Source organism: Anolis carolinensis, unplaced genomic scaffold, assembly GCF_035594765.1.
Source record: "Anolis carolinensis isolate JA03-04 unplaced genomic scaffold, rAnoCar3.1.pri scaffold_8, whole genome shotgun sequence".
In the NCBI taxonomy this organism is placed as follows: domain Eukaryota; kingdom Metazoa; phylum Chordata; class Lepidosauria; order Squamata; family Dactyloidae; genus Anolis; species Anolis carolinensis.
In genome coordinates this window covers 7,630,518-7,654,716 of record NW_026943819.1, presented here as the reverse complement: position 1 = coordinate 7,654,716, position 24,199 = coordinate 7,630,518, and the positions used below count along the sequence as shown (strand labels likewise).

General features: G+C 40.7%; 1 protein-coding gene across 3 annotated transcripts in view; it reads right to left on the bottom strand.

Moving 5' to 3' along the window:
• Positions 1-903: 903 nt before the first annotated feature.
• Positions 904-24,199, bottom strand: part of bmp1 (bone morphogenetic protein 1) — a 158,308-nt gene continuing 135,012 nt past the window's right edge. For 2 of the 3 annotated variants that reach the window (XM_062961037.1, XM_062961038.1), the window contains 6 exons: positions 23,886-24,066; positions 10,256-10,381; positions 8,705-8,832; positions 7,353-7,566; positions 4,341-4,591; positions 904-1,586 (listed from right to left, as the gene is read on the bottom strand). In XM_062961037.1, coding sequence (XP_062817107.1) covers positions 1,452-1,586; positions 4,341-4,591; positions 7,353-7,566; positions 8,705-8,832; positions 10,256-10,381; positions 23,886-24,066 — 1,035 coding nt within the window. In that variant the 3' untranslated portion in view covers positions 904-1,451. Of the gene's footprint in view, positions 1,587-4,340; positions 4,592-7,352; positions 7,567-8,704; positions 8,833-10,255; positions 10,382-11,061; positions 11,510-23,885; positions 24,067-24,199 lie in introns of those variants that run through there. The other variant, XM_062961039.1, reaches the window with a different exon arrangement.

Sequence of the window (24,199 nt, the reverse complement as noted above, 5' to 3'; positions counted from 1 at the left end):
TCATTGTTTTAGTTGATTGTGTGCATTGTATGCTATGTTGTTGTCATATCCTCGTTGTAAGCCGCACCGAGTCCCCGCGGGGAGATGGTGGCGGGGTATAAATAAAGTTGTTGCTATTATTATTATTATTATTATTATTATTATTATTATTATTTTATGACACAGCAAACAAGATAGATATGCTGGATTTCATATCACAAAATCACAAGTCGAACACTTCCCAAGTGTCTAGGACTGTGTGATGTATTTTCGGATGATGCGCGCAGATCCCAGCAGGGTGGCCTTTTGCAGTTGGCAGATCGTAATTTTGTCAATGTCTATTGTTTCCAAATGCTGGTTGAGATCTTTTAGCACGGCACCCAGTGTGCCCATCACCACCGGGACCACCTGCACTGGTTTCTGCCAGAGTCTTTGAAGTTCAATCAATGATCCAAACCTTTTTCTTTTCCACAACTGTGATGTCTGGTGTGTTGTGTTCCAGAACTTTGTCAGGTTGTTGTTGTTGTTGTTGTTGTTGTTGTTGTTATTATTATTATTATTATTATTATTATTATTATTATTATTATTATTATTATTTAAAATCATCCCTTCACATTAAAAAGTTCTCTGAAAGGGTTTCAGGAAGACAGTTGCCCAGAATCCAAAAGCAAAGAGGAACCCATGAAAATCCAAACTCCAAAAAGTTCTGTGATTATGGTACTCCCACCTCCCTGCAAAGTGGATTCCAAAAGTGGGAACGGCAGTTTATTTGCTTTTCTTCCAATTCAAATTTTAATTTAAAAATTTAAAAAGTTAATGAAGAACCGAGAAAGTCTTCAAGTTACATTTTTTTTCTTGGAAATGGAAGCATGAAAAAATAACCCGCACAAATGGTAAAGATTTAAAGAAGTTGATGGGCATGTCTTTAGAAGTACAAGAAAGTGTATTTATTACATCATTACAACAGACAGACAGCTTCTGCAAGCATGGCAGTCTCTCCACTGTGTTTGGGTCTGGATACTCAGACATCGTTGTTGGGAAACTTGCTTTATGGAGTTTATGACCGGGTTGAATTGCCCGGCGTTGTTTTAAACCATAACCTCCAGGATTGGGGGAGGAGGACAGTGTAGAAAAGGGGGAGGGAGATCAAACCGTAAATGGAAGCTGCAAAGTGGTTAGTCCCGAAGACACTCTGCTCAAGACACAAAAGAGGCACAGAAATCGACATTTAAAAAAACGAAAAGAAAAGAAGAAAAGTGAAAGGAATCCCCCACTTCCCCAAGCCGAGTCTTTGAGAGCGGCTGGCAGCACCGTGGTTTCCGTGTGAGCGTTTCACACTTTGAGGTGTACTGTGTATTTCTCGTTCCAGTCCATCTGCATTTCCTCCGTGGGTGTCTTTGTGATCAGCAGAGATCTGTCCGTCCCTCCGGTCACGGGAGGCCCGTTCTCCGTCGCCGGGGGTGGCCGGAGGCTCACTTCCGTGTGTGCAGCGTATCCTGGAATTTGGTGCTGGTGTATCGTAGATGGAAACCCTTCTTGTTGATGGTGTCGTCGGAGTGGAATCTCACCATCACGGAGTCGCCCGCGGAATAGACCTCTTCTGGAGGCTGGAAGGGCGAAAGACAACAGGACAGGTTAACTGGGAACTCAACTCTAATGTCCTTATCCTATTGGCTGGAATGGCTAAAACCCTTGTGCTGGCAGGACTGCTGACCTGAAGGTTGGGTTGCTGACCTGAAGGTTGCCGGTTAAAATCCGGGAAGAGCGTGGATGAGCTCCCTCTGTCAGCTCCAGCTCCATATGGGGACATGATAGAAGCCTCCCACAAGGATGGTCAAAACATCAAAACAACCAGGCATCCCCTGGGCAACGTCCTTGCAGGCGGCCAATTCTCTCGCATCAGAAGCAACTTGCAGTTTCTCAAGTCGCTCCTGACATAAAGAAAAAAATCACAGGAGTTTATATTCACCAGTAAATCAGGATTGGGGGTGGAGTTGGGTGAGGACTTGTTGTTTAATTTCATAACAACAGCAGCAGCAATACCATAATAATAATAATAATAATAATAATAATAATTATTATTATTATTATTATTATTATTATTATTATATTATTTTATTATGACACAGCAAACAAGATAGATATGCTGGATTTCATATCACAAAATCACAAGTCGAACACTTCCCAAGTGTCTAGGACTGTGTGATGTATTTTCGAATGATGCGCGCAGATCCCAGCAGGGTGGCCTTTTGCAGTTGGCAGATCGTGATTTTGTCAATATCTATTGTTTCCAAATGCCGGCTGAGATCTTTTGGCACGGCACCCAGTGTGCCCATCACCACCGGGACCACCTGCACTGGTTTCTGCCAGAGTCTTTGAAGTTTAGTCTTGAGGTCCTGATAGCGGCTGAGTTTTTCCTGTTGTTTTTCGTCAATGCGACTGTTATTACCAACTGCAAAAGGCCACCCTGCTGGGATTTGCACGCATCATCCGAAAATACATCACAGTCCTAGACACTTGGGAAGTGTTCGACTTGTGATTTTGTGATATGAAATCCGGCAAATCTATCTTGTTTGCTGTGTCATAATAATAATAATAATAATAATAATAATAATAATAATTATTATTATTATTATTATTATTATTATTATTATTTGTGTCAGGAGCGACTTGAGGAACTGCAAGTCGCTTCTGGTGTGAGAGAATTGGCCGTCTGCAAGGACGTTGCCCAGGGGACGCCCGGATGTTTTTACCATCCTTGTGGGAGGCTTCTCTCATGTCCTTGCATGGAGCTGGAGCTAATAGAGGGAGCTCATCCGTGCTCTTCCCGGGCTGGATTCGAACCTGGAAGCCTTCAGGTCAGCAACCCAATCTTCAAGTCACAAGGCTTTAATCCACTACACCACCAGGGGCTCCATTAATAATAACAATAATCCATATTATTATTATTATTATTATTGACACAAAATCAACAGTATGACACAGCAAACGAGAAATATATGCTGGATGATAATAATAATAATAATAATAATAATAATAATAATAATAATAATAATACAGCATATATATCTTGTTTGCTGTGTCATACTGTGACTTTGTGTCAATAATCATCATCATCAACATAATGCCACAATAATATTTGTTGCTGTTGTTATTATTATTAGTGTCCTGTTTTCATATTTAGATTATTATTATTATTTTACAATCATCCCTTCACATTAAAAAGTTCTCTGAAAGGGAATAATAATAATAATGCCACAATTATAATATTTGTTGCTGTTGTTGTTATTCTTATTAGTGTCCTGTTTTCATATTTAGATTATTATTAGTATTAATTTATTAATTTATTTCTTTTACAATCATCCCTTCACATTAAAAGGTTCTCTGAAAGGGAAAAATAATAATGCTGCTGCAATAATAATATTTGTTGTTGTTATTATTATTATTAGTGTCCTGTTTTCATATTTAGATGATGATGATGATGATTATTATTATTATACAATCATCCCTTTTTATATAGAAATACAGTAGAGTCTCACTTATCCAACATAAACGGGCCGGCAGAATGTTGGATAAGCGAATATGTTAGATAATAAGGAGGGATGAAGGAAAAGCCTATTAAACATCAAATTAGGTTATGATTTTACAAATTAAGCACCAAAACATCATGTTATACAACAAATTTAACAGAAAAAGTAGTTTAATACATGGTAATGCTATGTAGTAATTACTGTATTTATGAATTTAGTACTAAAATATCATAATGTATTGAAAACATTGTCTACAAAAATGTGTTGGATAATCCAGAACGTTGGATAAGCGAGTGTTGGATAAGTGAGACTCTACTGTATCTATTTTTATTTCTGAAATTTCCCACCCTCGGCTTATGCTGGAGTCAATGTTTTCCCAGTTTTTTTGTGGTAAAATTAGGTGCCTCAGCTTATATTTGGGTCGGCTTATACTCGAGTATATACGGTATCTCATTTGCTGTGTCATACTATGTCTTTGTGTCACTAATAATAACAATAATAATAATCCAGTATACAGTAACTTGTTTGCTATGACATATTCTGTCATTGTGTCAATAATAATAATAATGCCCCAATAATAATATTTGTTGCTGTTGTTGTTATTGTTAGTGTCCTGTTTTCATATTTAGATTGAGACACTGTTTTTATAGACATATTTGATGATGTTCTGAAGGTTAAGACTGCAGTCAAATACACCAAGGTCCCATATCTTCATTTTCTTTCCAGAAGGTTCAAATTTACCATCTTATCAATGCCTTCTGCCATCTTCCTGAAATAAAGACTCTCCTGCACTAACTTTCTTGCTGCAATGATAGCAGAAAACCTGCCTACCCCAGAGCCGCAATAGCGTCCCAGGCGTGGGGCTGTCCCGTCGTAGCCGTCAAACAACTCCATGTAGTCGTAACCACAATCCGCCTCTTCCTCGATCTCAAAGGTCTGGAAAATCAGCTCCACTCCGTAGCCTTCCTCGGCCACAATCACCCATTCGCAATCGGAGCCTCCCGGGTAGTTGTTGTCTCCAAACTGGGCGTGCGAGTAAAGATCCTTGGTTTTTACTTCGGCCCGCATTTGGCCTCCGCATTCTGGAAATGGGAATAAACATACAATAAAAAAAGCATGACTTTTCTGTGCTTAGCCTTTAACGTGTTTTAATTTACACTGTAATATATGAAGTAGGACAAAGAAGCAGCCAATTTCCTACTGGCTCCCACTTTCAAAGGCCACGGTGACCCCCACCGAGGATGGTCCGACACTTGGCACACAAAATCAAGTAAGCCTGGGCTGTGGCGCAGGCTGGTGAGCAACCAGCTGCAATAAATCACTCTGACCAAGAGGTCATGAGTATATTTATTTATTTATTTACAGTATTTATATTCTGCCCTTCTCACCCCGAAGGGGACTCAGGGTGGATCACATTACACATATAGGCAAACATTCAATGCCTTTTAACATAGAACAAAGACAAGACAAACATAGGCTCCGAGTGGGCCTCGAACTCATGACCTCCTGGTCAGAGTGATTCATTGCAGTGATTCATTGCAGCTGCTCTCCAGCCTGCGCCACAGCCCGAGCCCAAGTTTGAGACCAGCCTGTGGCGGGGTGAGCACCAGACAATTAAAATGAAAAATAGCCCCTGCTCGTTGCTGACCCAGCAACCCAAAAGATAGTTGCATCTATCAAGTAGGAAATAAGGTACCACTTATAAAGTGAGGAGGCTAATTCAACTAATTTACGACTCCGTAAAAAATAATCTAGCCACCGCTGGAATGAGGAAGTGCTGTTGCAATGGATGATGAAGCAGCTGCACCCCCTGTGGCCGGAATCGAACATCCCCTCAGAAATTGCCTCTGCGTCTGTCTCTGTGTGTTCTATGTGTATATGGCATTGAATGTTTGCCTTATATGTATATAGTGTGATCTGCCCCGAGTCCCCTTTGAGGGGAGAAGGGCGGAATATAAATACTGTAAATAAATAAATAAATAACCCCATGGCCAACAGGAAATACTGGAGGGGTTTGCATAAAATGACCCACCCAGGTGGGAGCTGTAGTTCACCCTGCATTCAGGGAGCATTCTGAACTACACCAATGACGGATCTGGACCACACTTGGCACACAAAACTCCCACGACCAACAGAACATACTGGAGGGGTTTGGGGGACTGACTCACCCAGTTGGAAGTTGTAGTTCACCCTACATCCAGAGGGCACTCTGAACCCCACCGTTGATGGATTTCAAACAGATTTGACACACATAATTGCTATGCTTAACAGAACATACTGGAGGGGTTTGGGGGACTGACCCACCCAGGTGGGAGTTGTAGTTCACCCTACATCCAGAGAGCATTCTGAACCTCTCCATCAATTGATCTTGAGCAGATTTGGCACACAGAATCCCTATGATTAACAGAATACAATGGAGGGATTTGGGGAACTGATCCACCCGGATGGGAGTTGTAGTTCACCCTACATCCAGAGAGCACTCTGAACCCCACCAATGACGGATCTGGACCACACTTGGCACACAAAACTCCCACGACCAACAGAACATACTAGAGGGGTTTGGGGGACTGACTCACCCAGTTGGGAGTTGTAGTTCTCCCTACATCCAGAGAGCACTCTGAACCCCACCGTCGATGGAGATTTGGCTCACAGAATCCCTATTACCAACAGAACATACTGGAGGGGTTTGGGGGACTGACCCACCCAGGTGGGAGTTGTAGTTCACCCTACATCCAGAGGGCACTCTGAACCCCACCGTTGATGGATTTCAAACAGATTTGACACACATAATTGCTATGCTTAACAGAACATACTGGAGGGGTTTGGGGGACTGACCCACCCAGGTGGGAGTTGTAGTTCACCCTACATCCAGAGAGCATTCTGAACCTCTCCATCAATTGATCTTGAGCAGATTTGGCACACAGAATCCCTATGATTAACAGAATACAATGGAGGGATTTGGGGAACTGATCCACCCGGATGGGAGTTGTAGTTCACCCTACATCCAGAGAGCACTCTGAACCCCACCAATGACGGATCTGGACCACACTTGGCACACAAAACTCCCACGACCAACAGAACATACTAGAGGGGTTTGGGGGACTGACTCACCCAGTTGGGAGTTGTAGTTCACCCTACATCCAGAGGGCACTCTGAACCCCACCGTTGATGGATTTCAAACAGATTTGACACACATAATTGCTATGCTTAACAGAACATACTGGAGGGGTTTGGGGGACTGACCCACCCAGGTGGGAGTTGTAGTTCACCCTACATCCAGAGAGCATTCTGAACCTCTCCATCAATTGATCTTGAGTAGATTTGGCACACAGAATCCTTAGGATCAACAGAACACAATGGAGGAGTTTGTGGGACTGACCCACCCATGTGGGAGTTGTAGTTCACCCTACATCTAGAGAGCACTTTGAACCCCACCGTCGATGAATTTCAAACAGATTTAACACACAGAATCACTACGATCAATAGAACATAATGGAGAGATTTGGGGGACCTACCCACCCAGGTGGGAGTTGTAGTTCACTCTACATCCAGAGAGGACTCTGAACCTCACTGTTAATGGATCTCGAGCAGACTTGGCACACAGAATCCCAACAAAAAGTACTGGAGCAGTTTATGGGGGATTAACCAGGCATGATGTGAGTTATAGTTCACCCATAACCTTATACATTTTCTTAATGGGACCATTCATAAAATCCCAAAAGAATGACTTTTTTTTCTAATAAATAGTGTTGCAGATGACCAAATATCTAACCTGGGCATCATTGGATACCTAAGCTAGTATATATAAAAATACGAATGAAGGAGCCAAGGTTGAGTGTTTACCTGACGTATAGGTTGCCTCGAAGCCTTTCTTTTGGACGGAGTTATCTGAGAAGAACTTGAGGAACATCCTGTTGCTGGAAGAGACGATGGGATCTGGTTTCTTAGAGCCACAGAATCGACCCAAGACGGGAGCTTTGGCATCTTTTCCATTATAAATCTCCAGGTGGTCATAAGTGCATTCTTGGTGTCCTTCGATATCCAACTCCCGGATGGTCTGAAAAAGGAAACTTGTTAACAAGGACAGTAGGAGGCACAATACACGTATAGCATCAATGTCCTAAAGGGTGCTTTTATTACCTCCCTGCTAAAAGCGGTACCTATTTATCTACTTGTATTTCTGCTTTCGACCTGCTAGGTCAGGGGTCCTCAAACTTTTTAAGTGGAGGGCCGATTCATGGTCCCTCAGATTGTTGAGGGGCCGAATTATCATTTGAAAAAAAAGACGAACAGATTCCTATGCTCACTGCACATGTCTTATTTGTAGTGCAAAAAAACCCACAGCAACAATTACTTATTTATTTATTTACTACATTTATACCCCACCCTCTCTCACCCCAAAGGGGATTCAGAGTGGCTTACAAGTTGTATGTACATACAATATATTATCAGCATAGTACAATATTAGCATTATATATTACTATATTGTACTATACCATTATACCATAATATTATTAGTAATATTAAATGTAATATATAATATATAATTAATATTATGATATTATACAATATTATTATATTGTATTATTATTATTAGCCACCCTGAGTCCCTTATTAGGTGAGAAGGGCAGGGTAGAAATACAGTAATAAATAAATATTACATTGTATTGCATTATGATATTATCAATGTTATATGTATACACAATATATTATATTATTACCATATCATTCATTTACAATATTGGTAAAGGAAAGAAAAATACAATATTTAAAAATAAAAATAATGTTAACCAACATACTGTAAATTTATCAGGATTTCAGTGGGAAGTGTGGGCCTACTTCTAGCCAATGAGATAGTCAAGTAGGATTGTTGTTGTTGTGCCTTCAAGTCATTTCAGACTTTGGGCGAGCCTAAGTCTAAAACTGAGGGCGGGGGCCAGGTAAATGGCCTTGGAGGGCCGCATCCGGCCCCCGGGCCTTAGTTTGGGGACCCCTGTGCTAGGTGAGCAAGTGAGCTGGGGCTGACAGTGGGTGCTCACCCCCAATCCAGGTTTGAACTGCCGACCTTTCAATCGGCAGGATTTTCTGCAGCACGGAGGTTTCGCCTGTTGTGCTAAGCCTGGTGATCAGACAACTGTTAAAATGGAACCCTTGCTAATATATGTATTGCAGTTATTTCTTCTCTTGTGTGTTACCAGTTTGACGCGGTGTCCGGGTGTTGTCGCTATTGCCCAGCTGCACTCCTTCTTGCTTGGATATTTATCCGGCCAATTTGGGGTGGTGATGGTACCACTGATGGATGTCATCTTGTGATCACAGCCGGCTGAAAAAAAGCAGGACTCGATAAGCAGGAAAAGGCCAGAAAGCTGCTTGAATAAACTCATCCTGTCTGATTTTGAAGAGACACTGAGACCCTTCCACACAGCCATATAACCCAGAATATCAAGGCGGAATAACCCACAATATCCGCTTTGAACTGGAATATCTGAGTCCACCACTGCCATATACCCCAGTTCAGAGCAGATAATGTGGGATTCTGTTCAGCTGTGTGGAAGGGGCCAGAGAATATTTCTTAATGTATTTAATTTTAACTGATTGAATTGTCTGTAATATTTTTATATTGTGTTTTATTGTAAGCCGCCCTGAGTCCCCAATGGGTGAGCAGGGTGGGATATAAGTATTGTAATAAATAAATAAAACAAATTATTCCAGAGTCTGATCAGTTATCCATCTAGCTCCCTGCTTCCTAATTTCAGGCAGAGAAGTCTCTGAAATTACTTGCTTCCTTTTCCAAATGATATTCTATCTGGTTGGGGGCTCAGCTGCAGGCATAGAAAGCCCTAAACAAGATACAGTAGAGTCTCGCTTATCCAACCTTCGCTTATCCAACATTCTGTATTATCCAATGCAGTTTGCCTTTTAGTAATCAGTGTTTTTGTAGTCAAATGTTTTCAATACACTGCAATGTTTTGGTGCTAAATTCATAAATACAGTAATTACTACATAACATTACCGTGTATTGAACTGCTTTTTATATAATAACTAGCTGTGCCCGGCCACGCGTTGCTGTGGCGAAGTCTGGTGGTATGGGAAATAAAGTCTTGAGGAACTGGTGGTAGTTAAGGTAAAGGGTAAATGTTTTCCCCTGACATTAAGTCCATTATAAATGGGTTATATAGCTGTGTGGAAGGGCCTTGAGTCTACACTGCCATATAATCCAGTTAAAATCAGATAATCTGTATTTTATAGGCAGTGTGGAAGAGGCCTAAATGAGGCCTAACTCTGCCTGTCCCCTGGGCGGAGCTTAGCCTTCTAACTGGCAGCAATGGGATAAAAACAATTATTCCTCTCCCTCTAATTAGGACTTTATTTTTCTTTTCTTTTTGTTGTATGAACGTAGAGGCATGGATGAGGGGTTGTGCTGCCAAGTTTAGTGTTTCTGGGATGTGTAGTTTTGTTGTTTTGTCCTAGGCCGAAATTTCATTACCCTTTTATATATATAGACTGTGTAGCATTTAATCCTGGGAAATGGTTTTATCTTTTTATCTTGCTTGCCTCCCAACAATCTTGGGAATATAAGAATATACTGATACAAAAAGGAGGTGTATATACAGTACTGTGTTCCCATCATGCTGGCCCACAATGTACATAGTCGATGTCAAACCAAACCGCATTCTGTACCCACAGATTTTCACCAAAAACGGACAAGGGATAAGGGACGGGACAGAGAAATGTGAATCACACACCTTCTTTGCAGTCGTGCTTGTTGTCGTGTAGCACAAAGCCACTGCGGCATTGGCACTCATAGCTGCCGAAGGTGTTCAGGCACTCGTGTTGACACCCGCCGTTATCCTTGGAGCATTCGTCTTTGTCTAGGAGAGAAACATCGCTTGCTTAGCTTGGCAAGCGGTCCCCGACGGAGGAGCACAAATCTCTGGCAACAAGGCAATATCTGGATCAGACAGTCTAGAAAATGACAACCTTTTCCCAGTCTAACTAGTCTCTTGGCTGCGCCTTGACATATGTGTTGAGCCCCGTTTTGTGATAAGGAGAGTGAAGCACAGACTTTCAACTTGTTTATCCAATGAGCAGAAGAAAATTGAAAACAGAAAAGCAAACCAAAAAGGGGTTCGGTCTAATCTTTTTCCCCAAATGTGTTGCTTTTCCTCTTGGTTCCACAGCTCATAGGACTGCTTTGATTATGATAGGCTAGTCTAGAAATCAAAACAGGCTGCAGTGACATTTTTAGGAGGGACATCCTTCCTGCACTTTCACAACCTCTTCTCAGAATATTTATACATTATCAAGTCACCAGGATTTCTCCGATGCTCACAGGCATCCATATGTTTAGCCCTACCTCTGGGTCAATCTCTTGACATCACAGAATCAAAACTCAACAATGCGGGTAGCAATGAAGCAAAAAGTCGAGCGGTGCCCACAATTCTAGCCAATTTTAGAAACAGCTTGTGCCATAACAGGACGGGCATAACCATTACCTGCTTACGGAGCACATGAGTGAGCGGAAAAAACAGACACACGGACAACAATGAGATGCAGAAAGGAGACCAGGACATGGCGTCTGTCTTTACTTATCAACAGAAAATGTCACAGACACAATAAAAAACGTAAAACAACGTCAGCTGGTCAGTAACAAACCACTGAAATCTAAAAAAAAAAAACAACCCAGGAAATTATTTTTTAAAAAATTCAAAAACACCAGCACTCAGTTCGCTCAAGTAAGGATCGGGAGAGATTTGTTCTGGGAACCAAAAGGGCTGTTCACTCGGTGGCCAAAACTCCCCGCTTAGGACGGAACAAGCAGAGGATATTCCCCTTGTTCCAATGGACCAGAAGAAAACCAGCCGACGGTTCCTTTGGGGGTGTTGCGGAGTTCCTGAGAAACAAACAGAACGGTAGCCGAGCTCAGTAAGGGCTTTGCGGACGCTTCTTTGGCCGGAATTTCAAGCCCGGAGGTCGCATTTTGGGTAGCCGATTCTTTTCTGAAATGAAAGAGACGGGAAGAGATGGAGAAAAAGGAAAAGGAAATGAGTACACAGTGTGGGCAGGAGACAAAGCGAGGCGGGAAAGAAATAGTTGTATTTAAAAAATAATAATAATGAGTTATACAGCATGCAGTGAGAGAGGCCATACTATTACAATACATACCAAAAACAGCCAAATTAAGAAGAAGCTAAGATATAGAAAAGGATACAGCTACAGGAGAGAGACTGGATAAGGGAGGAGCATTCAACTCTAGTAGGAGCCAATGGGGAATCCTATCAGCTCATCCGTTCTGAGATTTTGGGATGCATTTCAAGCCATGGCCATTCAATTAAAGCAACTTTGATCTGAATAATCCAATGATCTGTTTAGAGCCGACACAGGGTTGGGACCGAAGACAAATGACAAGAAAATTCCTCAGAAGGGGATAAGACTTTCTATCCATCGGACACCCCAAGACTTGGGAGAACTATTGGCATCAGGTTTGAGCCAAACAGCAACACAAAGGGAAATGGGATTCCCAGGGCTTCAGCTCAGATTCTGTCAGATCCCAGCGATGACAGCAATGCCAGCACCATCCGGATGCAAATAAAAATGTATCACCCAAAGGAGGAGGAAAAGGAATGCTCACGTCTTCCAACTTGGATGCCCAGTTGCAATGAGGTTTGGAACTGGGAAGGTCAAAGAGGGACCTAAGGATGGAGCAGGTCCACTTTTTCGATTCAGATTTAACTCATCATTCTGGTGCTAATGGCCAGATGAAACTGCTCTCTTAGAAACACAAGTTTTTAAAAGAAATACTGTATACACTTGAGTATAAGCCTAGTTTTTCAGCCCTTTTTTTAAGACTGAAAAAGCCCCCCTCAGCTTATACTTGGGTGAGGGTCCTAGTTGGCTTATATTTGGGTCAGCTTATACTCGAAAATATATGGTACATTTATTATTTTTCTCTATTATTATTGGTATTGTCACATTTATTATTTCTCTCTATTATTGTTGCTACTATTACATTTATTTTACTCTATTATTATTATTATTATTATTATTATTATTATTAATATTATTATTATTGTATGACACAGCAAACAAGATAGATATGCTGGATTTTGTATCACAAAATCACAAGTCGAACACTTCCCAAGTGTCTAGGACTGTGTGATGTATTTTCGGATGATGCATGCAAATCCCAGTAGGGTGGCCTTTTGCAGTTGGCAGATCGTAATTTTGTCTATTTTATGATATTTTATTTTATCATGGTTTTGTATCTGATTTTGCTGTGAGCCGCCCCGAGTCCCCTTCGGGGGAGATGGAGGCGGGATATAAATAAACTTATTATTTATACAGGCCTGGGCTGTGGCGCAGGTGGGAGAGCAAGCAGTGCAATTAACTGCAATGAATCACTCTGACCAGGAGGTCATGAGTTCGAGCCCCGCTCGGAGCCTATGTTTGTTTGTCTTTGTTCTATGTTAAAAGGCATTGAATGTTTGCCTATATGTGTAATGTGATCCGCCCTGAGTCCCCTTTGGGGTGAGAAGGGCGGAATATAAATGCTGTAAATAAATAATAAATAAATATTATTATTATTATTATTATTATTATCTATGTGTATTGTTTCCAAATGCCGGCTGAGATCTTTTTATTATTATTATTACTCTTACATTTATTATTTCACTCATATCTTATTATTATTATTATTATTATTATTATTATTATTATTATTATTGCATTTATTATTTTTCTCTATTATTATTGGTATTATTACATTTATTATTTTTCTCTATTATTGTTGCTACTATTACATTTATTTTACTCTATTATTATTATTATTATTACATTATTTCTCTCAGATCTTATTATTATTATTATGGCATAGCAACATGATATGCCATATAAATTAACAGCAAAATAAAAGTTCGCTTTTTGGAATGGTTTTTTAAAATATTTTCAAGTTGTGGATGGTTGAAGTGATGGATGCAGAATCCATGAGGACAAAGAGCAGACTGTGATACATACAAGTAACTCGACTGTTTTGCCTTTGGGTCAGTTTTAGGTGAGAGAAGATGCAGATTAGAGAAACGGTGCAAGGGAAAGTGGTGAACATTCCTTTTCCCCAGTTGGACTTCACCTCCTCGCTGAATGAAGTCAAAACAGCAAAAAGTTTTCTAAAGATTAATTCCAAGAAAACAGCACATATGACCTATTGACTCCTTCATCTGTTACTGATCTATCAACCCTTTTGGAAGAGAATCTAATGGACTTCTGTAGCTGTTCATGTCCAAAGACCATTGGTGACAACCTTGATCCCAAACCGACACTGTTCAATCTCAATCCCATACCTCGATTATATCCACAACGCAAGCTGAAAAACACATATACATTACACACACATATCCTCGGATGCTGCACATGGATTCCAAAGCAGTGAAGCACACAAACACAAGTCGAATCACAGACAGACAACAGCATAAATAGACAACTATCAAAGTAGCTTTGCGTAACGCTAACCTTGTTGTGTCAGTTTTGCTGATAACAAGCACAGTTTTGACATCTCCCTAAGAATCCTTCCAGGATGGAAGAAGCACACAAAGAGGGACCTTACCTGAAAGGTGATTTGGAAACCAACGTGTTGACAAGGCTTCCTGAGGAACCATCAGAGAAACGCTAGGTATCTGCAGGACTTTCTCCTGGTCATGAATTCCTTGTTGGCAGAAGTGGCATAGAACGGCTTGCTTACCATCTCTGGTCCTTGGGTCTAGCTGGTAGTCCAAGCTTTGGTCAATGAGATGGATGCTTGGGTTTTATTGTGGTTCCTAACATAATCTGTTGTGGGAGGAAAAGCAATTTCTTCCCAAGAGAATGTAGTGTATGGGTGTCTCTTCACCAGGACAATGAGGGAAATGAAATTTCAACCTGTTCTTCTATCACCACATGTAACTTTCTCAATGCAAGGGCCTCATAGAGAGTGTAGGATCTACATTTTGGTTACTTGATCTTATTAGACCACAGTGTTAATGAACACAATGGTGAATCAGACTAAATGAGCCAACAGTTTGGGGCAGAGATTTCAATGATTGCTTCATAGTCCAGTTTGGGTTGTGGAGATGTGCTGCCGTGACCTGTGTGAGAACAGAAAGAATAAAAGAAATTCTTTTATAGCTTTGTATGTAGTTCATTTGCATTTCTGCAGAGATTCAACCTAAGTGTTTGTTCCCAGGCAGTCAGAAAATATACATAAAAATGCCCTCCACATTTGCAAGTTTCTGTGGATTTTATTATAATATCACAAAAGACTACCATCTCACCCACTTCATAGGAAATATCCTACAAAACAGGAGCTTTTTTTGTTGAGTTCCAGGGTCAGAGAAGCAGATGGCTAAAACAGAAGAATGGTCTGCCTCAGGGGAGCGTGCTTGCTCCATCAAAGTTTGTCATTTACACAAATGACCAGCCATTGCCAGAAGGGACAGAGAGTTTCATCTATGCTGACGATTGTGCCATCACCGCTCAAGCATAGAGCTTTGAAATGGTTGAGCAGAAGTTCTTTGAAGCTTTAGTTGCTCTTACTGCCTATTACAGGAAAAGTTAGCAGATTCCTAATTCATCTAAAATGCAAACATGTGCTTTTCATCTTAAGAACAGACAAGCATCTCGAGCTCTGAGGATGACCTGGGAAAGAATCCCACTGGTGCATTGCAGCACACCAAAATATCTGGGAGTCACTCTGGACTGTGCTCTGACTTATAAGAAGCACTGCTTAAATATCAAGCAAAAAGTGGGTGATAGAAATAATATCATATGAAAGCTGACTTGCACAAGCTGGGGATTGCAACCAGATACAGTGAAGACATCTGCCCTTGTGCTATGCTACTCTGCTGCTGGATACGCATGCCCAGTGTGGAACACATCTCACCACGTTAAAACAGTGGATGTGGCTCTTAATGAGACATGCCGCATTACCACAAGATGTCTATGCCCTACACCACTGGAGAAATTATACTGTTTAGCCGGTATTGCACCACCTGACATCTGTCGGGAAGTAGCAGCCTGTAATCAAAGGACCAAGGCAGTGACATCTCCGGCCCATCCTTTATTCGGATATCAGACAGTGTCATGCTCCAGCCACCTTTGGCTTCTGAATCAGATCCAGAAATGAACTTTGACCAGGATAAAGCTTATTCTGACCTTTTGCCCAGTTCTCCCAGCTCCTTTCAGTTACAGCTGCCGACTGTTGATAGTTCAGATGCTTCCTTAATTGGGAGAGATATTGGAGATGTTACTCCCCTGGGTGAACCAGATGTCCAGAGTTCCCCAGAGAACCTGCCCTTCAACCAAAAGGAGTTTTTGCATCACCAGAGATTAGAAAAACAAGGTCTTAGAAGGAGTAACCGCTTGGCATCTCGAGGGGATTGTGGATAAGAAAATTCCCTTGGGAACTTTTGGGGAGTTTGGTCTCCCTTCGTTGGGATCTGATCTTCGTTCCATAAAAGTGCCTGGCACTGCAGACAATTTGCGGTGTCAATGTAGCATTTTCATGAGAGCACTTCACCGACTCCAGTTCCCTGATTTCACCAAGCCAAGCCTCTGGTTTCTGGCTGCCAAGCCGAGCCGCGACTCCCATTTTAAACCGGAGTAAATTCGCTTCCTTGCCTTGTTCCTGAATCAAGTTTGATCTTCGCTTTGTCTTGTTCCTGCTTTGATATCCACAATCTCCTAGTGACTGGGGACCTTGTTATTCAGCCTTGCTTCCTTGTTGTTCCCTGCTCAAACTTCCCAACAGTTTGAGCGTGTTTTGGTTTGGACTTTGGACAATAATATTGGACATTTTCCTTCATCTTTTTGAACTTATTCATACCTCATCACAAAGGACTATTTCCCACTCATCCTTTCTGCTTATGCATTCTTGAATTTATATTTGCTTTAATAAAGATATTATATGATTATTGGTCTCTGTCTAGTTTCCAGTGTTCACGCTGCCTTGGGGTGCAACAGACAGCATGCCAATGCCTTAAATCAATAAATAGCTTCCCTAAGATCCAGAGAGATACTTGCAGGAACACCTCAGCAAGCGAGAGTCAAAAAGTGGCAGGTTGAATTTCAACCAGTGGCTGATATCGGATGAGAAACTCCCTCCTGGGCACACAGAAGACAGGGTGACTTGGAAGGCTGCTCATCTTAAGAAATGGGGCTACAAAGTGGAATCCACCATGTGTGAGTGCAGAGAGGAGCAGACCACAGACCACTTGCTACACAGTGTGGCCTGAGCTCTGCCACATGCACAGTGGAGGACCTTCTTGCAGCGACATCAGAGGAACTCCAAGTGGCCAGCTTCTGGTCAAAGGAAATCTAGTATAATGTCAAGTTTTTGACTTTGTGTGTTTTTAAAATACATTACAACTGAACCCTCAGTTCGCTTCTGACACAATAAATAAGTAGAAACTTATCAGAATACAAATTAAACACTTCATCTGAATACTGCTCAAGTCCTAGTCTTTATTTCTTTTTTTCTTTTCCTCAACCAGTTTAATTCCCATCAGCCATCCAAATTGCGTCTTATCACAACATGGATTCTCCCTTATTCCCAATAAGTCATTCCCCCATGTGAAATGTGGCATCTTTTTTTTTCTTCTCCTCCCCTAATAATTTAAAACTAGTCTTGAAGCCCCTCTATAGCTCAAAGGTCAAGAATAAATAAAAAAGGAAGATAACATGTACTCACCCTTCTGCCTCCGAGGTCTTGTTGATTGAGTCTTTTTATGGGATGGTTTCTGGCATCTTGATGGCTAGGTGTCCCTTACGGGACTTGCTTTTATTTTTAATAAAACCAGACCAAACATACCAAAAACACAACTGTTCTCAATCAATCAGCCTGAGGCCCCATCCACATTGCCATTATAATGCAGATTGAACTGGATTGCATAAGTTTACACTGAGCATACGAGGGTTATCCAGAAAGTAGATTACATTTTGTAATTAAAAATGAACAAAGTGAACAAACCAGCCGGTCATCCCTTCCGCAGCTGCGCATCGTCGCCAAAACGCTGTGTTGAGGACGTAAGTGGCAGAGTTTTGTGGGGAAGGAGTTGCCAAGCTCATTCACTGTTTTGATAAGTGCCTAGATTTGAATGGCGACTATGTTGAGAAGTTGTATTTGGGTGTGGCCTTCAACTGCACATGGTAAATGTTTTCTCCTATACTTTGTTCATTTTTAATTCCAAAACGTAATCTACTTTCTGGATAGGTAAGGTAAAGGTTTTCCCCTGACATTAAGTCCAGTCATGTCTGACTCTGGGGGTTGGTGCTCATCTCCATTTCTAAACCAAAGAGCCGACGTTGTTCGTAGACTCCTCCAAGGTCATGTGGCCAGCATGACTGCATGGAGCGTCGTTACCTTTCCGCTGGAGCGGTACCTATTAATCTACTCACACTGGCATGTTTTCAAACTGCTAGGTTGGCAGGAGCTGGAGCTGGATTTGAACCTGGGACCTTTCGGTCTCCAGCTCAGTGCTTTTACACACTCTGCCACCCGTAACCCTCGTATAATGCAGTTCAATTGGCATTATAACGGCAATGAAGATGGGGCCTGATATAAAGATGCTGTGATAGCAACATTATGGTCTATCCAACTGTCTGGAATGGAGTGGGGATTACTGTATATGGAATTTGGGAAAAGGAATGGACAAACTCCTAAATTAAATTGGCTTTCCTCTAACTTTTATAGAGAAAAGTCTGGTCAGCTCCTACTTTTCCAGACATCTCCAACCCATCTATGGTGCAGTCTGCTTCCATCATTTGGAAAGTATCCAGCACAAGACAGATTCAAATGATTCAATGTATGTACTATGTGATAAGTTGCGACTTTGTAAATGCTTGGGTACATCCATCCAAATCCAGAAAAAACAAAACAAAACATATGTGTGTGTGCTTACTCCCATCCCTATATAGTTACAGGTCGTAATTCACACCAATTTGGCCAAGATCGAAGCCTTCCAAGTTAAGCAGCTTCGCATTCTCCTGGGCCTTTCCAGAACAACACTGATGGCTGCAGTAAGGGCAGAGCTAGCAATGCTCCCAGTAAAAGCTCAAATTTTAATGAGACAATTCAATTACTGGTCAAAGGTAAATCGGATGAATTCCAGTAGACTTCCTCACCTATGTTTAGAGGATCAAGACCAGCGTGCCCACAAGTCATCATGGGTAGTGGCCTTAAACAATGAGATGGCTAAAATTGGCCTTCCTTTACCATTTCTGAATGATCTAGGACAGGCGTCCCCAAACTAAGGCCCGGGGGCCAGATGCGGCCCTCCAAGGTCATTTACCTGGCCCCTGCCCTCAGTTTTATAATATATTTTTATATCAGTTTTAATAATATAATATATTGTATATACATATAATATTGATAATAATATTATCATGTTATACAATATAATACTAATAATACCATATAATAATATTAATTATATGTTATATATTACATATAATATTACAGTATAGTGGTATAGTTCAATATGATGATATATAATGCTAATATTGTGCTATGCTAATAATATAATATATTGTATGTACATACAGCTGCTCTGAGTCCCCTTCGGGGTGAGAAGGGCGGGATATAAATGTAGTAAATAAATGTAGTAAATGAATAAATAAATAATTTTTGACTTAGGCTTGCCCAAAGTCTGATATGACTTGAAGGCACACAACAACAACAATAATCCTAATTAACTTGACTATCTCATTGGTTAGAAGCAGGCCCACACTTCCCATTGAAATCCTGATAGGCTTATGTTGGTTAAAATTGTTTTCATTTTTAAATATTGTATTGTTCTTTCATTGTTGTTTTGTATTACAAATAAGACATTTGCAGTATGCATAGGAATTTGTTGGATTTTTTTTTCAAATGATAATTCGGCCCCTCAACAGTCTGAAGGATTGTGGACCGGCCCGCCGCTTTAAAAGTTTGAGGACCCCTGATCTAGGACCTAGGGCAAAACAAGTGCTCATGCAACACACTTGTGATATCTATGCTCAATTGGACCTAGCAAGTATAGGTAGGTCTTCTGCCACAAAGTTTTTAGCCTCCCACAAAATGAATATTCATTTAGAACACTATTTGACTATTCCAGTTCCATTACCCTTAAGAAGAATATATACCAGGGCCAGGTTTGAACAACTCGGTATTATGATGCAAACTGGTCGCTACTGTAACATCCCAAGAAATGAGAGATTTTGTGTCTGGGGAGAACAAACAGTAGAAGATATCGAACATTTTTTGATTGACTGCCCAGCATATGCTGAACTTCGACACAAATGTTTACATCCATTGCTATCTAATTTTAGGTCCCACAACAGAAATGATCTTGCAAGGACAAGAAAGATCTCCAAATCAGAGTAAGCCTTTTTATCCTGAAAGCTATCCAGAAAAGAGCACATTTCCTGAAAGAAGAATCAGGAAAATAAGATTTTGACGGCAAACAGAAGGTCAGCTGCCTGTCCTCCCATCCTTTTTGCCTTGTTTTTATTTATGTTGCACTTTGAAATGGTCATAGTAAGGTAAAGGTTTCCCCTGACATTAAGTCCAGTCATGTCTGACTCTGGGGGTTGGTGCTCATCTCCATTTCTAAGCCGATTTGTCCGTAGACACCTCCAAGCTCATGTGGCCGGCATGACTGCATGGAGCGCCGTTACCTTCCCGCCAGAGCGGTACCTATTGATCTACTCACATTGGCATGTTTTCGAACTGCTAGGTTGGCAGGAGCTGGGGCTAACAGCGGGTGCTCATTCCGCTCCCGGGGTTTGAACCTGGGACCTTTCGGTCTCCAGCTCAGTGCTTTAATGCACTTCGCCACCGGGGCTCATATGACTGTCAAACAAATAAATTATTATTATTACAGGTCGTAATTTCTTAACAAACCTTGAGGAGTTTCTATTACTCACCTGTGATGCCACCAGAGCTTTCACCCATGGGGTCTTCTTCTGAAAGGCTTAGATACATATTGTCCCAAAATCATGGACTTTTTAAAAAAATATGTTTACAGTGATGTGAAATTGGTAAGACAGAATGGAACAAAAGACAACATAAGCAGGTAATGGTTTCCCAACATCTTACTCTAAGATTCCTACCTACATGCTATAGTATATTACTCTTAACACCTTTTTGGGGAATCTTATTCCACCTTACATAGCAAGCTGATCCTTTCACAAGAAAGAAAACAATCTTCAAGATGGACCAGAAAGGACAACTAATGCTTAGGTCCCACCACCTGTCCTCCGTCAAGGTTTGTTATGGCACATAGAGAGAGATGGAGAAGGAGCCATCCAGCAAAGCAGAAGCCACGTTGCCTTGGTTCAGAAGAAGGCATGCATAAGTGTGTAGTAGCTTAGAAGAGAACTTGCATAGAAATACATTACAAAGCAGTTAAGAGTGTTCAAAAATACACAAACAACCAGGGCGCAGATGAGAGCCACAGTGAGGTTGCAGAGTTCAAATCTTGGGTGTTATAAATGGAAAAAAAACCCAATGCTAGAGGATGCAGTGCCTTGAGAAGCGAAATCTGGCTTGAAGTGAAACCATGGAGAGTCAATGAATGGGAAGAGCATATAAAAGTGAACTTGCATTAATTCTAAGAGGGGATTTCACTCTGGCTTTTCCAAGGCAGTGGACATAGTGGGAGAGTGAAATAAGAAATATCAATAAGCAATATCCACACAAAATGGTCACGTCTGTGAAGAGCCCTTGATCCATGCATTTCTTCAAATGCAACATAAATAAACATAAAGATGGAAGAGAAAGGCCACCTATTGCCATTGGAAAGTCTGAATCCAAATGGAATGATTTAGCAATGAGAATAAAAAAAAATAAGCTAACTAGGCTAGGCTTAAATTTGTGGCATCCGAATTCACTCTGAATTCTATAGAAAACGCATAGGTTTAAAATGCACAGTAGATATTATTATTATTAATTTATAATTCAAAATGTATAAGTATACATTCTTTCCTCATTTTACAGTAACCCAGACATATCACATTGTATGCAATCCAACAATAAAGAAAAATCAGAATCAAAGCATCTTTATGCATATTTCTTATCAGTTTTAGACTTTTCCATTACAACTTTACTAGATATCTCTCTACTACACCTTTTTATCTACTTAAACATGTTTTATTTATTATTATTATTATTATTATTATTATTATTATTATTATTATTATTATTATTGTTATACCTTTTCCCCCTCTTCCCTTCCCCTTATTTTGTGCCACCTTCACCAGGACCAACCAACTCATACTGTTTCACAAGTCCAAAATTTCATTGTCTCTGTTGCTGGCTTATACCCCTTTCCCTCATTAAAAATATACTCAATAAATTTTCTCCATATTTTGCAAAAATCTTTTTGTTTCGATATTCCCTTTTTAATTTTAATACTGCAAGTCAGCTTACCATTGATTGCTATGTTCCAAATTTCCCTGTACCATTCTTCTAATTGGATTTCCTTTTTTTCTTTCCAGTTTTTTGCTATTAGGTAGATGAAGGTAGTGGAGAGATGTATAGTGAAGTTGTAATGGAAAAGTTAAAAGACTGATGGGAAATATGGTTGGGGATGTTCTTGATTTTTTTTTTTTTTTTTTTTGCTGTCGGATTGTATGCAACGTGATGTGTTTGAGATATTGTAGAATGAGGAAAATGTGAGCTTGTACATTTGGATTGATAAATTAATAAAAACAATTTTAAAAAATGCACAGTAGAGTCTCACTTATCCAAGACTCGCATATCCAAGGTTGTGGATTATCAAAGGCATTTTTGTAGTCAATGTTTTCAATATATCGTGATATTTTGGTGCTAAATTCGTAAATACAGTAATTACAACATAACATTACTGCGTATTGAACTACTTTTTCTGTCAAATTTGTTGTATAACATGATGTTTTGGTGCTTAATTTGTAAAATCATAACCCAATTTGATGTTTAATGGGCTTTTCCGTAATCCCTCCTTATTATCCAACATATTCACTTATCCAATGTTCTGCTGGCCTGTTTATGTTGGATAAGTGAGACTCTACTGTACTTGGAAATTTGGGGCCACTCTTCACCTTATGTAAAGCGAAGGAGACTTGTTAAGTTGTAAGAAGATTGAGACCACTTTCAAGGACTTGATTGAATTGTCTCCCTTTTTGATAGTTTTATTGGAAGACTTATGTTCTTCTCTTGCATCATAAAAAGGAAGATGGGTGAAGGAAAGGAAAGTAACAACACCTTTAAAACTAATTTATTTTTATGTTGTTGAAAACTTTCATGGCTGGAATCACTGGGTTGCTGTGAGTTTTCCGGGCTGGCTGGCCATGTTCCAGAAGCATTCTCTCCTGACATTTTGCCCGCATCTATGGCAAGCATCTTCAGAGGTTGTGAGGTCTGTTGGAAACCAGGCAAGTGGGGTTCATATATCTGTGGAATAATGTCCAGGGTGGGAGAAAGAATTCTGTTTGAGGCAAGTGCGAATTTTGCAATTGGCCACATTAACTAGCATTGAATGGCCTTGCAGCTTCAAAGCCTGGCTGCTTCCTGCAAATCCACAAGCATGTGGACAATTTCAACAGAAAGAAAACCATAAAAATAAACAAAAACTGGCTACCAGTTTTAAAAAAAACTCTAAAATCAGGACAGTAAATAAAGAAGAACATTCAGAAAAAGGGAATTCCAGACAGGAAACAATCAGGGCCAGCTAACAGCTCCCAATAAAGGATTCCCCTAGGCAGGAAGCAGCCATGCTTTGAAGCTGCAAGGCTATTCAATGCTAATCAAGCTCGCCAGTTGCAACATTCACACTTGCCTCGAACAAATAAGAATTCTTTCTCTCACCCTGGACATCATTCCACAGATATATCAACCCCACTTGCCTAATTTCCAACAGACCTCACAACCTCTGAGGATGCGTGCCATAGATGTGGGTGAAACGTCAGGAAAGAATGCTTCTGGAACACGGACATACAGCCCAGAAAACTCACAGCAACCCAGTAATTTATTTTAATTTTAGAATGAGCTTTCATGGATATAACCCAGCTCTCAAGAAGTAGATAAGTGGATTTATATCCACAAAAGCTCATGCTAAAATGAAAGCCAGTTAGTCTTGAAGGTGTTGCTATTTTCCCTTTTTTTTCAAACCTCTTCCTCCTCCTTTTTCCTCTAATTATCTTTTTTCTATTGTAATATCAACACTGTTCTCTAGGGGGCACTCTGCCCAGAGTTCAAAGAATGCAGTGTCTCCTAGTGGCAGGGATAGGGACTGCACCCTCTAAACAAAGAAATAAAAGCAAAGGTTAGCTGCTGGGGTGAAAGAAGCAGGAGAAAGCGATCCATGCCTTTAGAGAGCCAAAGGGCACTACCTGAGAAGAAATGTGCTTTGAAGCCCTTCTTGGAGACAGTGTTGTCCGACTTGAACTCAATGCGCATGTTGTTGTACTGAGAGGTGATTACGTCAGGTGCGTCCGTTCCGCAGAACTTGCCGTGCAGTTTGGCCTCAGCATTGAGGCCGCTCCGCACTTCCACGAAGTCATATTTACACACCTGTGGGAAGAGTAGGAGAAATCAATCATTCACTATAGTTGGAGAAAGAAGGCAGGAAGACAGAAGGGGATAAAACAACAACACCAACAACAAGTAAGTAAGTAAGTAAGTAAAAATTTATTTGTATACCGCC